Source organism: Chlorocebus sabaeus, chromosome 11 (assembly GCF_047675955.1).
Source record: "Chlorocebus sabaeus isolate Y175 chromosome 11, mChlSab1.0.hap1, whole genome shotgun sequence".
NCBI classification, from domain to species: Eukaryota; Metazoa; Chordata; class Mammalia; order Primates; family Cercopithecidae; genus Chlorocebus; species Chlorocebus sabaeus.
The window spans coordinates 110,997,516-111,012,067 of NC_132914.1; the positions used below are offsets into that span (position 1 = coordinate 110,997,516).

General features: G+C 53.8%; 1 protein-coding gene across 1 annotated transcript in view; it reads right to left on the reverse strand.

The window, feature by feature from the left end:
• Positions 1–14,552, reverse strand: part of RBM19 (RNA binding motif protein 19) — a 141,609-nt gene that overhangs the window by 27,261 nt on the left and 99,796 nt on the right. The window contains exon 22 of the mRNA XM_008004832.3: positions 8,998–9,103. Coding sequence (XP_008003023.3) covers positions 8,998–9,103 — 106 coding nt within the window. The remainder of the gene's footprint in view (positions 1–8,997; positions 9,104–14,552) is intronic.

Below are 14,552 nucleotides of genomic sequence, written 5' to 3' on the forward strand. Positions count from 1 at the left end.
GCACCATCCGGGCTTGAGAGACCGCATGTCAGACCCCCAGTTGCTTTGCTGGAGAGGCCTGAAGACCCAGCACAGAACCCCGAGGATGCAGGAGTCCAGCAAAACGAACGTCACAGAAGAGAAGCCACTTCCATTCTTGGGAGCACTTCCTGCCATCATTGATGGCCAGGACTGGTTATTCCTGGGCCCCCCTCCCCCATCCTCTACACTTTGGGAGTCGACTCTGCACAGTGTGACCAGGGCTTCCTTGGCCTCTGGTATCTACTGGGGGGAAGCAAATGGGCGGCACTGCTGGGAGACTGGAGGGAAGAGGGGAAGAGGGGAATAGGGAGGAGAGAGGTTGGTGCTGCGTCCCTCCCCCTCCCCGCAGGGCTGTAGCTCCTGCTCAAGGTCTCTTCTCGGCAGCTCTAGCCCTGTCTTTCCTTCCAACCCTCCTCTTGGCCTAAGTGAGATGACAGTTCTGGGGGCTTTGCCATCCCTGGGGAGTCCCTTCTCCCTACCTATACCTCCATCAACACCTCTTCATTCACACCACCTGGGGGTGGGGGTAGATTCTGTTTCCTGCCAGATCCCTGGGTGTCTCGCATGCCTTGGCCCTACTCAGAATTTGAGGCCCACCCAGGAAAGCTCTGAGCAGGTCTAGCCAGACTCCAGGGCTGCCCTCATGATTCAGCTCTCTGGCTCTGCTGTCCTGAAATCATAGCTCTTTGAGCTCCTCTGACTCCAGCCATGGACTCCAGGCATCAAGAGGCCTGGCCTCCTGCCGCCTTTTCTGAATTCCCTTAGAAGGCAATCTGCTAAGGTGGTGTGGGGTTGACAGCCGCAGGCTAGACTGTGGCCCGGCCTGGCGGCCTCTTTCAAGAACTGGGAAGGCATTGGAAGGCTGCCAGTGCAGCGCTGGGCCTGACCTTTCTGCAGCTTCCCTGGAGACAGACCTCCTCTCACAGCAACAAAAGGCATTGCACGCCCTTGGCAGGACTCCCATCCCAAGGGGCTGCGAAGAACTGCCCAGGGCCACGGCTTCTGGGCAGAGCTGAGGACACTATTCCTGTCTTTAGAAGACCAAGGCATTCTCCTGGCCCTCCTGCTCCCAGGGAGCTGTCTCTGGCAAAGCCAGAGGGCTGCATCTCTCAGCAGACGCTAAATCTGTCCAAACAGGGATAACACCAACTCCTGCCAAACCCGTTGTGCCCCCAACACCCACAATAAGTGGCTGGCACTGTTGGGGGCTCTCTGCAGAGGTGGTCAAAGGGACTTCTGGGAGGAGGGTCTGCCTCCCTGGGGTGTTTTAATGCCATCACCCTGAGAGAGAGAGAGATCCTTTCTCTATCTACCTACCACTAGCTGCTTCTCTCCTCACAGGGGTAGCTCTCTGCTAGGCAGGAGTTTGCCCAGAGTAAGTCAAGCTCCCTGCACAATCTTGGGTGATTCCCATCCCAGTCCCTTCCCAGAAATGACACCTCGGAGCTGAGGGTGAACTCCTAGGACAGGGTCTGCTTCCAGGTGATGCTGTCTGAACTCTTCAGACAAAGAGGTACCTCTCTCTCTCACTCACTCATTCCTTAGCTCGCTCAGCTCAGTGCGATTCGACTCTAAGTCTCTGGGGAGCTGACTGTGAGGCAAACAAGAGACGAGGCGACAAAGATGGGACACACTTTGGACCTCTGCCAATTTATAGCATCCCCGAGAGAGGAAAGAGAGCCACTAGGGAGAGAGGGCCAATGCCAGGGACCCAAGGGCACCAAGCCACAAGGCCATGGGCAGCAGGTGCAGCTGAGGCTCTGAGCTCTCCCTCAGGCACAGCCCTGGGCCTGCCACTTTCAATAAACTTCTCTAAGTTTTTACTTTTTCAACTGTAAAATGGGGGTGCTTCAGCGTCTCAGAACTGCTGGGAAGCATAAATAAGACAGCAACTCTTCCTTTAGCCCAACGCCTGGCATAATGGGAAGGGCCTAATTCCTGGTACCTGTTGCTGGTGCCATTTGTAGTAAAGTTTTTTTTTTTTAATTTAAATTATTTTAGGCCAGGTGCGGTGCCTCACGCCTGTGATCCCAGCACTTTGCCAAGGCGGGGGGAATCATTTGAGGCCAGGAGTTCGAGACTAGCCTGGCCAACATGGAGAAACTCGTCTCTACTAAAAATACAAAAATTAGCCAGGCATGGGGGTGCACGCCTGAGATCCTAGCTACTTGGGAGGCTGAGGCAGGAGAATCCCTTGAACCTAGGAGGTGGAGGTTGCAGGGAGCAGAGAACGTGCCACTGCACTTCAGCCTGGGCGACAGAGCGAGATTGTCTTTAAAAAAAAACAAAAATTATTTTAAAGCTGTTAAAAGGGAGGAAGGCTGTCAACTTGGCTGGGAGTTTTACCTTTCCTTGATGACTAGTACTGCCTGCCTGATAAATATGAAATGAAGACGTCTGAACCTGAGTCCTTCTCACTCTCATCTCTGTAGGACTGTGCAGGCCTCAATCCACACAGAAGCTCCAGGGACACAATTAGCAGAGGGATCCGTCCTGGCACTGCATCTTGGCTACAAAGGCTGCTCACCTGCCAGTCTGAGGAGGGCAGCCTGTCCTGATCCCAGGTCGCAGCCCATACATATGTGTGCTGGCCAAGCCTGCCTTGAAATGCAAGCTCGGGATCCAAACACATTTTCCATTCCTCCTGGGCTCTGCTGAAGAAAACTTGGCAAAAAGCCCACAATTACAACAGAGTTGTGAGCGCACACACGTCACATGCACACACGTCACATGCACACCTGAACAGAAAAGTGGAGACAAAACTCCAATTCCTGAATTTGCTTCCGGTTAACACTTTGGGACATACAGGACAATGGACACCTAGGTTTCAGGCTGCAGCACCTGTGATCCCCAGGGTCCCAGAGGAACACTCAGCCACCCTCACTTCTTTGGTGTCACGTGCCACAGCCTGTGTTAAACGCTTTGCACGCAACATGCTGCTTCGTCTTCACAAACGCCTGAAGGGGAGCCTTATTATTGCCTGTGTGGGGACGAGTCACTTGGGCTAGAGGGATCTGAAGTCCCTTGCCCACGTTCGCACAGCTGCAAAGAGGCCGCTTGATGTCACAGGCCACACTAACCACCGTGCAGCACGCTCCTCCTTCTCTGCACTCAGTTGAAGCAAACGTGTTGAATGCACGCCACTGACAATCTAATAGCGATTGTTTACTGTGCATACAACACGGCTCAGCACTGTGCTGGGTGCGCTGGGCACCCGGTGAGGAGGAAGGCTATCCCTGCCTTAATGAGCTTCGTCCGGCTTGCTCATCATTGGTCCCTTCCACTACAGGTCCTGTTTGGGTGGAATCTGCCAGGTGAAGACAGTAGGTTCACAGAATATTCCTCGAGAGGCCCAGTGGCAGCCTCTCCCAAAACACTGGCCTCCCCCAGGCTAGGGAGGGCCTGGGCCACATATCCACATCCCTTCCTCTGCTCCCACCCTTGGCAGAGTGGAAAAGTGAGAAATGAGGAAGGAGACATTAACTGGTGCGACCCTACAATGAAAGCTGTGGTTGTTTACCACAGTGCGAACAGCTCTGCCTGCCAACGCCAACCACCCTCGCGTCTCCCTACAGCCGGCTCCCCCCAAGTGTTTATTTAAGCCAACACATTGCTCTGCTAATTGGATAACATTCCATGTGAAAATAGACCTTTTAAAACAACAGCAGCGGCGGCAAATAAAAACAGCTGCAACTGCAAAAGTACAAAGGCACGGCAGGCCTGGGGAAGGGAAAAATTAAAGGCGCATTGCATGGGAAAAAATTAATATTCTGGCTTCTGGGCTGCAAGTCTATTCTTTGTGGTCTTCCCCTTCCGTGGTGCCCTTCCTTTCTTCCTCCAGGACCAGCCTGGTCTGGGTAAAGAGAGAGGAGGTGGCGGCTTTAACTGGAATCCCAATGGCTATTGGTGGCCACTCAGCCAATGGGGATGAGTGCACCTGGTAGGGAGTCCCCGGTACAGCTGCCCAGGTGAAAGGCTGCTGCCTCCTCAGTGAGGCTACTCCTGGGGATTGGCAGGGTTGGAAGGCAGCATGGTAGTGTGTGCTAGTGGGGACAGCTCACTGAATGCCCACTCCTCCTCTGGGGGCTGGGAGGAGTTGACTTCATTCTGGACTTGTTCCCAAGAGACGTTCTAAGGGACACTCTCTTGGCCTTCCTCCAAAGTGTCCCTCTAATTCGAGAGTCCTTCTCCTTGGTGAGGTGTCAGGGCTGGGTGAGAGATGGTGGGCATGGCAGGGAGAAGAGGCGCTACCCAGAGCCTGGTGTGGAGATACACAGAATTTAAGTGAATCAGTGAACGAAGGGAGGAGGAATCCCTGGATACAGGCTTTGGAATTAGATTTTTCCCAGCTCTGCCAAGTACCACTATATGATCTTGAGCAAACAACTTTGTCCCTTTGAGCCTTGGTTTCCCCAGTCATCAAATGGCTTCCTATCACCTATCTCCTAGAGTCCCGTGAGGATTAAAACTTATATATGCAAATGTCCTGCACCGTCTCTGCCAAAGAAGGGCTTCCAGAAGTTGACAGTTTTTATCAACTCAAAGATATTGCCCTTTTAGAAACTTCCAGGTTGTGTGGTCCCCTGGTTGCGTGGCGCTGATAACACAACTGACAGCCGTGTACACGGTGTAGACCCAGGCCCCCCAGGAGACCACTGACTTCCTATACCACCCCCATTCTCCTTCCTCCATCAACCTCTGTCCCCTGCTTCCCTCCACACGTGGGGAAGGCTCTTGAGAAATGCCAGATCATCACACCTGGAGGTTTAGATAACACCAGCACTTTCAGAGGGACTGACATTTACTGCCCGGGGCATCAGGGGCTGATAGAATGTCCTAGGTTGGGAGAATATGCCAGCTCATCGATCCTGCTTCCTCTGAGCAGGCCTCTGGTCACCAGGGCCCGTGATGAGGGCAGATGGTCAGGACCCAGCCCCGGTTCACCAGAGCAGCTCAGTAACAGACCAGGGTCTGGGCTTCCCATCAATTCATAGGGCTCCACGGTGGCTTCAGCGCAGGAGCTAAGCAAATGCTCAGCAAGACTGGGGAGGGAGACTGGATGCAAATCTCCCGCCTGATGCTGGGGCTGCCGCAGCTTGGGCTGGGGCAGTGCGAGTGCGGTGAATGTCACATACAAAGCCAGCACGCTCGTGGGAGCCTCTTGCTATTATCATCAGTTGCCTGGTTACTCTGAGCTCTGCCACAACAGCCTTCGAGGAGCCTCTTGCTAGGATTCTCTTTCCAGTTTGGGGGTATGTGTGCTTAATCCAGAAGGGGCTTGATGGATATCACAGAGCCCTTGAGGATATGCACAGTGGGACGTGGGTCTCATGGAGAAAGGTCAGACAATTCAGAACCCCTCGGTTCAGGGACAGCAGAGACGGCATGTGCTCAGGGTCACAGCAAGGACTGTGGTGTTGAGGGGATGCCTTAATTCTTCTGTCCTTTGCCAGCAGGCAAATGGACTGATGGATGATGGGGAAAGAGCACTGTTCTGGGAGTCGTGATACCGGGGTTCAAGCCGCAGCACTGGCCCCTCCCAGAAACCATTCATTTCTCCATTCCTTTTCCAGCCTCAGCCTCTACAATGAGCTGAGCTGCCCCCTCCTTTCAACCTATCCCTCCCTTCTTTCCTCCCATCTGAGGATTGCTTGGGGTAGACCTCCTGGCTCAAGAGGTGGCCGATGCCAACGCAGGGGGCGACTATTTATCTTCATTGAGGGTGCCACGACAGGAAATGGGATCTGTGCCCTTGGAGGGGGATCTGAGTGGGTCAGGGTTGAACTGAACCCTGGGAAGGGTTTCTGAAGGAACTCTCCTTCCCTAAGAGCTTTGACACGGGGAGGATGCATGGGAGCTGGCCCTGAGAGGCTGGAATCATGGAGGCTCCTCTACCAGCCCTGGGTTCTCACTAAATTCCTTCTGCTGAGATAAAAAAGATCACCAGTGCTTTTGACTCCATGTCTCTGGCACTACTGCTCTCCCTCTTCAAACTCACGCCCACCCTCGAGCTAACTAGATATTTACAATATTCAGAATCCTATTCACTAATATGCAGTGTGCACGATTCTACGGGTCAGTGGAGAGTGCTAAATGTTCCACTCAGAAGACAATAAAGTTCTCCAGACAGACCTGGAGCCGGGGAGGGAGAAAGCAATGGCAGCTTCCCCGGGAAACAAAAAGAGCAAAGGGATCCTTGTAGGAAAGATATGCTTGTGATGGGCTCCTCCTTCTTGGAAGACCACTGCGTTCCGTGGCACAAGCCCCAGTGTGGGAGAGGGAAGAGTTGCTACAGGGATGGAGGGGCCAGAAATAGCCGCCTGACAGGGAGAAGGGCCAATCCTTGAGAGGCTGTGAGTTGAGCCTGTACTGTCCTCGGCTGCCCTTTCTCCTCCCGGAGCCCGGAGTAAAGGCAGGCAAGGGATGGAGGGGGAGGAGCTGCCACCTCCATAAATCACTAGAGGGCTGTGCTGGGCTTCAGAATGAACATCCGCAGCCGGGCCCGGGGGTGGCAAGCACGGGACCCCTGGGTGCTAGGTGAACTTCCTCAGTGGCACGCACTGCTCCGATTACCTGGGAGTCCACCTTCTGTCCTAATAAAGCTGACGAGCAAAACTGAGCCAACGGTGACATGTCAAAGGGCTCACAGCTGGCGCCCACCCTGGGTGGACCCTCCATGTCCCAAGGGCTGTGTCAACCCGGCATGAACCTCTGGGTGCTGAAAGAGGGCTTCCAGTGAGGGGCTCCAGTGCCTTTGTGCTCTGCTCTCATCAATGGCCGGAATCCCCTCTACCTCTGACAAGCTCTTCCTCAGAAAAGCAGTGAGCGTTTCCTGGAGGAGCACCCATTGGGCTTTAAAGGTTGGCATCATAAGAGGTCCAGTGGATGGGTGAGAAAAGAGGCCCAGTGGGTGGCCAAATAAGAAGGGGAAAACCCTTTCTTATTTCAGACCACCGCCATTGTTATCACTGCCGGCTTCCATCTCCTCATCACAGCCAACAGCCAGTACACAGTGGCCAGGCCCTGTTCTAAATCATCACCCCATTCAAACCTCACAATGACTCTATGAAAATATGGAAAACCCTATGACCATTTTATGAGGGGGGAAACTGAGGCACACAGAAAGGATGTCACTTGCCCAAGGTCACACGGGAGATTTGTGGCAGCCCTGGGGTTCAAACTCAGGCAGTCTGGCTTTGAAGTTTGTGCTGTAACGACAAGCTCTCGCACTGGTCTTTGTAAGAGACATTTCTGAGGAACAGAGTGAATCCCTCATTTCTCCCCCAAGCACAGCCTCCTACAGGAACTCTGATATAAGACAGATGACAACACTTCCACACCATCACTGCCCAATCCCCTCAGGCACCCAGAGCTCAGTGGAATGCAGTGGAGAAAAGATGCTGCCCTGTACTCTGTTCTGTCCACAGAGCACCACATGTGGGCATGAATCCATGGACCAAGGGTGGCTCTGAGAAGGAAACGGTGTACCAGTATCGAGTGCCCACCACATGCCAGGACCGAGTCAGTGTCTCCCATGCATCACCTGCTCTAACCCTGGGAGGGGGGCGCAGCCATCATTCTCGTTTCACAGATGAGAAAACTGTGGCACAGGGAAGGCCAGTGTGGGTTGAGCTGTCACGGGTGGGAGCTCTGAAAGGCAGCCCTCTGTTGCTACCCTGAGCCAATGCAGGGCACCACGTGCCTGCCCCACTGTGAGGGTGAGGGCTGTGACCTGCTGCATGCAAGGTGGGTTCCCTGCTGTCCCTGACGTGAGGCGAGGGAAAGGCTGCCAGCCAGGAGGAGAGAGGAGCAGATGTCCGGACAAATATGGCCATGTGTCAACAAAACAGGCACTTGAGCTCAAGCCTCGGAGACAAAGGTGGCTGGCGAGGCTCTCCGAGGCTCCCAGTGCACCTTCTCTGCCTGTGTGTGTTCCCAGGGCCCACAAAGGCCGCAGCTGTGTCCCGGAGCTGCCACCTTTGGTTCTGCACAGCTGACCCACACCCTGGGCCCCTTGTGATGCCAGCCTGCTAAAGCCCAATGGCTGTGATTCCAGGAAATGTTCACTGTTCTTCTGAGGAACAGCTCGTCAGAGGTGGAGGGGATCCCAGCCACTAATGAGACCTCCCTGTCACTTTATTTTAGCCTTGAGGAACAGCGAGGCTGAGAGGGGACAGGTCGCCTGCGGGCAGAGCTCACGGAAGGCAGCCCACTGTGACAGCTCTGCCACTACCTTCCTTCCAGATTCTGACCTGGAGCTCGGTGCCACGAGGGCAGTGGCTTTAGGTACAGCCAGGCCCTTGTTCACACAGCCTCTGCCCCACATCGGTGGCTGGGCCCAGCACCCACTGCAGGAGCAAAGCCTGGCTGTGCTGCACTGAACCAATTTGGAGATGCCGCCTTGCTTCAAAAAGAAAAGGTTCTCAAGGAGCCTGGAGGGGTTTCGGTACACACGCTTCCATGCAGCTGCAGCTGCCGGGGCTGCCCTCACAGACAACCAGCACAAAACAGAACCCCCGGCCATGAGCGGAAGAAAGGAAGGGAAAGATGCATTCCCTTGGCTGCTTCTTGGGTGCCTCTTACTCTCCTTTCCAAGTGCTCTGCCCTCTCCGCACTGTTCTGTGTGGCATTTCCCATGCTGCCTACCCCACGGGGCCACCTGAACTGAGGGATTTTCTTGATGACTTGGAGAGGCCTGGGAAACGCATTTGCTTCCCATCCCCAGTTTATGTCCCAGGTTCCTGCATACATGAAACGGGGAGGGAAGGGGGACACAGAAACTGCTTCTTCCTCCGAATACAAAATCCCCAGGATCTTCTCCAAGGATGTTGTACACGTTAAGCAGAATCAAAGGCAAAAAAAGAACACCTGCATGAGGAGGTGACTCTGTGTATGTTAGAGGCCTGGCTGCCTCTTCTATAACGGGTCCTGGAAAGGGGAGGCCGGGACAGGTGGGGAAGGGAGCCACGGTCTCACCTTCGCATCCTGCTTAGTGAGGAAGTCCACAAAGCCGAAGCCTCTGTGTGTGCCTGTCCCGGTCATCTTCTTTGGCAAGCGGACCGTCTTCAACTCCCCAAAGGTGCTAAAAACAAAAGGCAAGATATAGGGGTTTAAGACTAGAGGCCGGCAAGTGAGGTCGGGAAGGCAGGACTGATTCTCACACGTAAATCCCTTTGGGTTATAAAAGGCAAGTGCATGCAGGCACACAGACGCTCGCACGTGTCAGCTCAGGGGCATGAGCGGCCTTCTCCCAGGCCCAGGCCATCAGGCAGGGCAGGGAGGGAAAAATCGGGCTGGAGATGTGAATGGAGAATTTTCAGTTCCTCTGCAACTAGCTAGAGACCCTCTGTCCCCATGGGGCCCCACTTCCCTGTGGGGTAACTATGCACTGGGGAGGACCCTGCCTAGTACACAAGTAGCCAGGCTCGGGTTGGGGGGCCTGGGCAGGTCAAGGTGCTGCCCATGTGTGCGAGTCGGGGCTCTGAACATGGGACCAGCAGGGTTGCCTGACCTTTCCAAACTGCCTCTATGTCTGAGCTGAGCACACGATGACCCCAGGCTGAGCAAATGGGATGGGGCCCCTTCTCCAGGACCTGGGACGTGGGACATGTGTTTCTTTAGCACTCAAATGACACGCAGCGACTCCCTCTAAACCCTGCTTCCCCTCCCTCTGAGCTTTCATTTTGATATCTTCCAAGCCAAAGTCAGGCAAAGCTCTGGAGAGGAAAATGGGTTGGCTTCTCCTGACAGGGATCAAACCGGTAACCACAGCCTTGGACCATCCCCCCTGGTTCCCTCCTCTCCTCTCCTCCAGATTAAACCTTTGAGAAATTGTAGGACAAAGGGATAGGACTTTCTCAGGCCTCCTTGCCTCCCTGTCTCACTTCCCACCCCCTAATCTTTTCCTAATGTCCATTTATCAAATATATACGTACAAATTGCTGCCGATAAATATTTAATGTGCACGGCATCTGAAGAGAGGTATTATTTTATTTGAAAATCTACACACACTTTCGGCCGCCTGGGCACACACACATACGCACGATGGTCTAGGATGCTTTGGGGCCAAAGACCGATTGGGTAAAAAACACAGTAAAGGCCGTAAGCTCTCATGAAATGATATAAGCTAAATCCAAAGCGTTAACCCACAGCCCTGACAGCATGACCAGGCATCTGCCAGCCCAATTTCTGAAGGCAGGACGGTGTGTAAATGCGGCATTATGAATCCTCAAAATGAATCTGCACGTCTCCTCAGAGCTCTCCCCAGCAGCTCTGCTCCCCCCTCCTGGTGCCTCCTCTGTGTGGGCAACGAAAAACAGCACAGAGGCACTGGTGACAAGGCCAGCCTCCCAGGGAGGGGAAGGAGCCAGGAATGTGGGGAGTGGAGCCCGGTCAGGTTTCCCTGCTGGAGGGGAGCCGGGACTGGGGACCAGAGGCTGGGCAAGTGGGGACAAGGTAAGGTTGGAGAGCTGAGGAGTCAAGCCCGCAAACCCTGCTTCATTCTGCCACCTAAAGGCGGATGCATCCCATGACAGACACTGTCTCTCTTCCCTCCACCAAAGCCCCTCTGCCATGCTGGCTTTGAACAGGGAGGGCAGGGCATGGACAAATTTTCCTGTAAGCTCATTCAGAAGAATGGTTCTTTGGGTCCAGGTCTTCAGAAGGCCACTGGGACCGCAGGGATGGCACATCCGGTGGCTACGGGGCTGGAGCCTGAGAGCATTCAGAGCTGGTATGAGGCAACTGAGGCACACGGAAGACCAGGCTGGCTGCTTTCTCAACACAGCCACAGACAGCCACTGGGTGAGCTGGTTCCTCCATCCCTGCCTTGGCCTCACCTAACTGCACTAGCCCCGAGATGTCTTTCCCAACCCCTCAAGGCTGGGGTGACTGCCCCCATCCACAGTGTCACCGCTCACTGTGCTCCCCGACCAGGGGTCTGTGGCGTGTATGCCTGTTTACTTCTGTGCCTTCCCTGGCCGGGGCTAGGGCTCAGCTCTGCAAGAGTCCAGGCCCCATCTATCTTGCTCATCACGACCTGCGGCAGTGAGCCCAGCGTCTGGCTCAGGGTAGAAGCCTGAAGGTATTTTGGAATGAATGAACAAGCAAATGGTAGCCCAGGAAGGTAGACATTACCATGGGTAAATTACACCTACCCTCAGAGAGTGGTGATGAGGGTGAAATGAAATACACATAGCACTAATGTGAACTATTGTTAGCCTTATCATTCCCATGTTACAGATGAAGAAACCGCAGCTCTGGGAGCCAGGGGTCCTTCCTCACAGGCAGCAGGGTTAGAATGTGAATCCAGGCATGTATGGCGTTATGCCCGAGTTCTCTTTCTCCTGCACAATGACTCAACCCCCTTGCATCATCTGGACGGGGACTGGCCACTTGCAAGAGCTGGGGCCTCTTTCTTCCTGAGTCTTGGTCAGGTCTGGGGTGAAGCAGGAAGACCCCATGCAGGGTGGCTAGGAATGCCTTGTGTAGACTCCCAGGGGTCCGGTGATTTCCCTAAGACCACCAGGCAAGGTGGGGGTAGGCCGAGTCCCAGTTCTTTCTGCCCACACTGTGTGCAAACCCTCTACTTTTGTCCACAAGGGCTATAATCTCCTATCCCTTGATGGTCTCAATGACCTCTGCCCAGATTTCTGGTAAGCCAGACTCTGTGTGTGTGTGTGTGCGTGTGTGTGTGTGTGTGAGAAGGGGAGAAGGGGTCATGGGAGGGGGTTGGTGTGAGAGAGAAAGAGAGAGAGAGAGAGAGAGAGAAAGAGACTGTTGAGGTTAATTCCTCCCTCTCTGCAGCACATTGCAAGCTGTGGATGCTCTGTGCATTGTAAGCAGCTAAGGGTCCAGAGAAAGGCGAGAAAAATAATTAAAAGGTAGAGAAAAACGCCGTTGAGGAGCGGCTGCAGGAGCCACGCTTTCGTGGCCTGCAGAAGTGGCATTTGAGAGTTCGGCAGGGAAAGCCGGGACAGAAGGGCAGCCTGGATCTACCAGGAATCGTGGGCAGGGATCAGGGAGCTGGGAATCCCATCCCAGGCAGCTGAAGGGCCTTAGGGAGGTCCCGGTTGTGGTCGGGGGTTTCCAGGCAGACATCAGCATGACAAATGAAATGCCGCCTATGAAGGCTAGAAGCTTCAGAAATCCTATTATTCTTCAGGGTCAGAGAAATGGCTACGGTGAGCAGGTTTCTTCCTTCCTTGTAAGAACAGGACAAGAGAGAACTGAAGCTTAAGGAGGAGCTGAAAGATCAGGGTTAGATGTTAGAAGGAACTTCCCAGTGCCTGTGGACACTTCCTGAAATGCATGGATGAGGCTTCAAGACACCATCACTGCTGCCATCATCTCCGCTACCCATGAGTGCCTGCAATATGCGGTTTTTTAAATACATCATCTCCATGCCTCTGTTTTACAGATGGGAAAACCAAGGGCCAGAGAAGAAAAGCGACTTGCCCATGTCCCACGGACCCAGGAACTCCAAACCCGGGTCTTTTTCATCCGGGCTGCTTCTCTCAGCCCAAGAACAAAGCTGGACAGTGAGTGGCTTGGTCGCTTGTATAACGGTATGGGATCATATAAGGCCAATACTAATGATCTCAGAGAGCTATCGAAAGAGAATTAAAAAGAAAAAAAAAAAGGTTGGGGGAGAAGAAATCAATGAAGTACCTTTAGCTCCTTGGAGATAAGCGATATATAAATACCAGCCATTATGAAGGTTCTTATCTGACAGCAAGGTCTACGAAGCTGTTTTTAAGAGCAGCTTTTGAAGGAAGTTGTGCGTGAACCTTTGTCTCCTGGGAGCTTAGGCCACTGTCGGGGTGAAGCTGCGCAGGGCCACCAGGGACTGGCGAGGAAGAAAATCACGGGGCACCCAGGAACTCCTCCCTGAGACCAACTCTGCCGCTCGGGGAAGGAGACGCACACCACACTCCCCACTGTGCAGATAATAGAAACCACAAAGTAGCAATTACTGTATCAGAAGCTGTGAATAAAGAGGACATACTGGGCTTTTAAACACAGCCCTCCTTCCCTCCCCCACCACGCTCACACTTCGGTAACAAACTCACACCTCACTTTTCCAATTATTTCATTCACCCTGGGTTCACCAATTACTCCCCCACCCTGCAGCCCCACCCCCTCTGCCATGCCAGGCACATGATTGGTGGTGGGTTTGTGGGTTTTCCACAACTGGAGTTTGTTGTCACGTTTCTAATTTCTTTTGAGGAGTGTTGGGGGGGTGAGGGGGAGAGAAGGGAGGAGCGGGGAGGAGGTGGGACTGGGCTCCGAGGTGTTGTGTGAGGCAAGCCAATTATGCCCAGCACTCATAAACAAGTCGGGGGATGTAAATCGTGTTTGCACACAGGCCTGAAGGCAGACACAATACGTGTGTGTGTGTGTGTGTGTGTGTGTGGGGCCAGCGTGCGGGTGGGTGGGGATTTCCTCCCTCCATGCAAACTGTATGCCCCCTGACTGGTCTCGCTCCAGCCTTGGCCAGCAGCTGCTACCGAAAAGGGATGAATCATCTTGGGTCTCTCTCTCCCTCCCTGATGGAAGCGACAGGCTCAGGGGGAAAGAAGTGAGAGGAAGGGTGGAGCAGAGGAAGTGAGAACCCTCTAGAGACGCGGAGCTGGACAGTTTTGCAGCTGTGCTGGTACCTGGAGCCTGGGTAGGCTGGGAGTCCGGCTTAACCTCACAGCCTGCATGCTGGCACCAAGTGGGGGTCAAGCTTAGGGCCCTCTGCTTCCAGGACATAAGTCTCCCTCACTATTTGGATCTGCTGGAAGAACCAGAATCCCAGCAGATGTGCTGAGTCATTGGGGGAGTTTGCTGGCATAACTTCTCCCCACCTGTGCCCAAGGCATTGTTGAGAAAAAAAGTCTGCCACCACCCAAGAGACCCTGAGTCAGAACAACGGTGTGATCTGAACAAGAAGAAGGGGTGGTTTCATGGTAAGAATAAACTGCAGGTTGCTTGTGCTCCACCTAGAGGTAAGAAAAAATAGCTAAATCTCTTGGCATTAAAAAGCCTTTCAAATATGCCACCCCCACCAATTTTCTAACACACATGACGCACATACACGCACATCTGTCCATTCACTGGGTACTTCCTCAGTGCTTACGTGCCCTGCAGCATGTTAGCACCTGCTGGACATGAACTCATAAGGCCCATGTGAGCTGAGCGATGTCAATACCATTTCCTAGATGGAGAAAACTGAGGCTCAAAGAAGGAACATGATTTCTCCAAGGTCTCGGTGAGCCCTTACCTACTACAAGGGGGGAAGTGACTTGCCCAGGGTTCCTTGGGCAGCATCAGGCTTAGCTAGGCTCAAAGCGGGCGATGTGCCCCCCAGGTCTGTGCTTTGCTAAGAGCTCACACGATTGGTCCACCTATCCACAAGCAGTCAAAGATGATGCAGAGCACAGGGAGGGAGTCACCAGCAGGTCAAGCATTAACCTTGTTCTCAGGGTGCCCTCACCTTGACTGGGGGCAGCTGCATGGGAAGCCTCTTAGCTGGGAAGCAGCCAGTG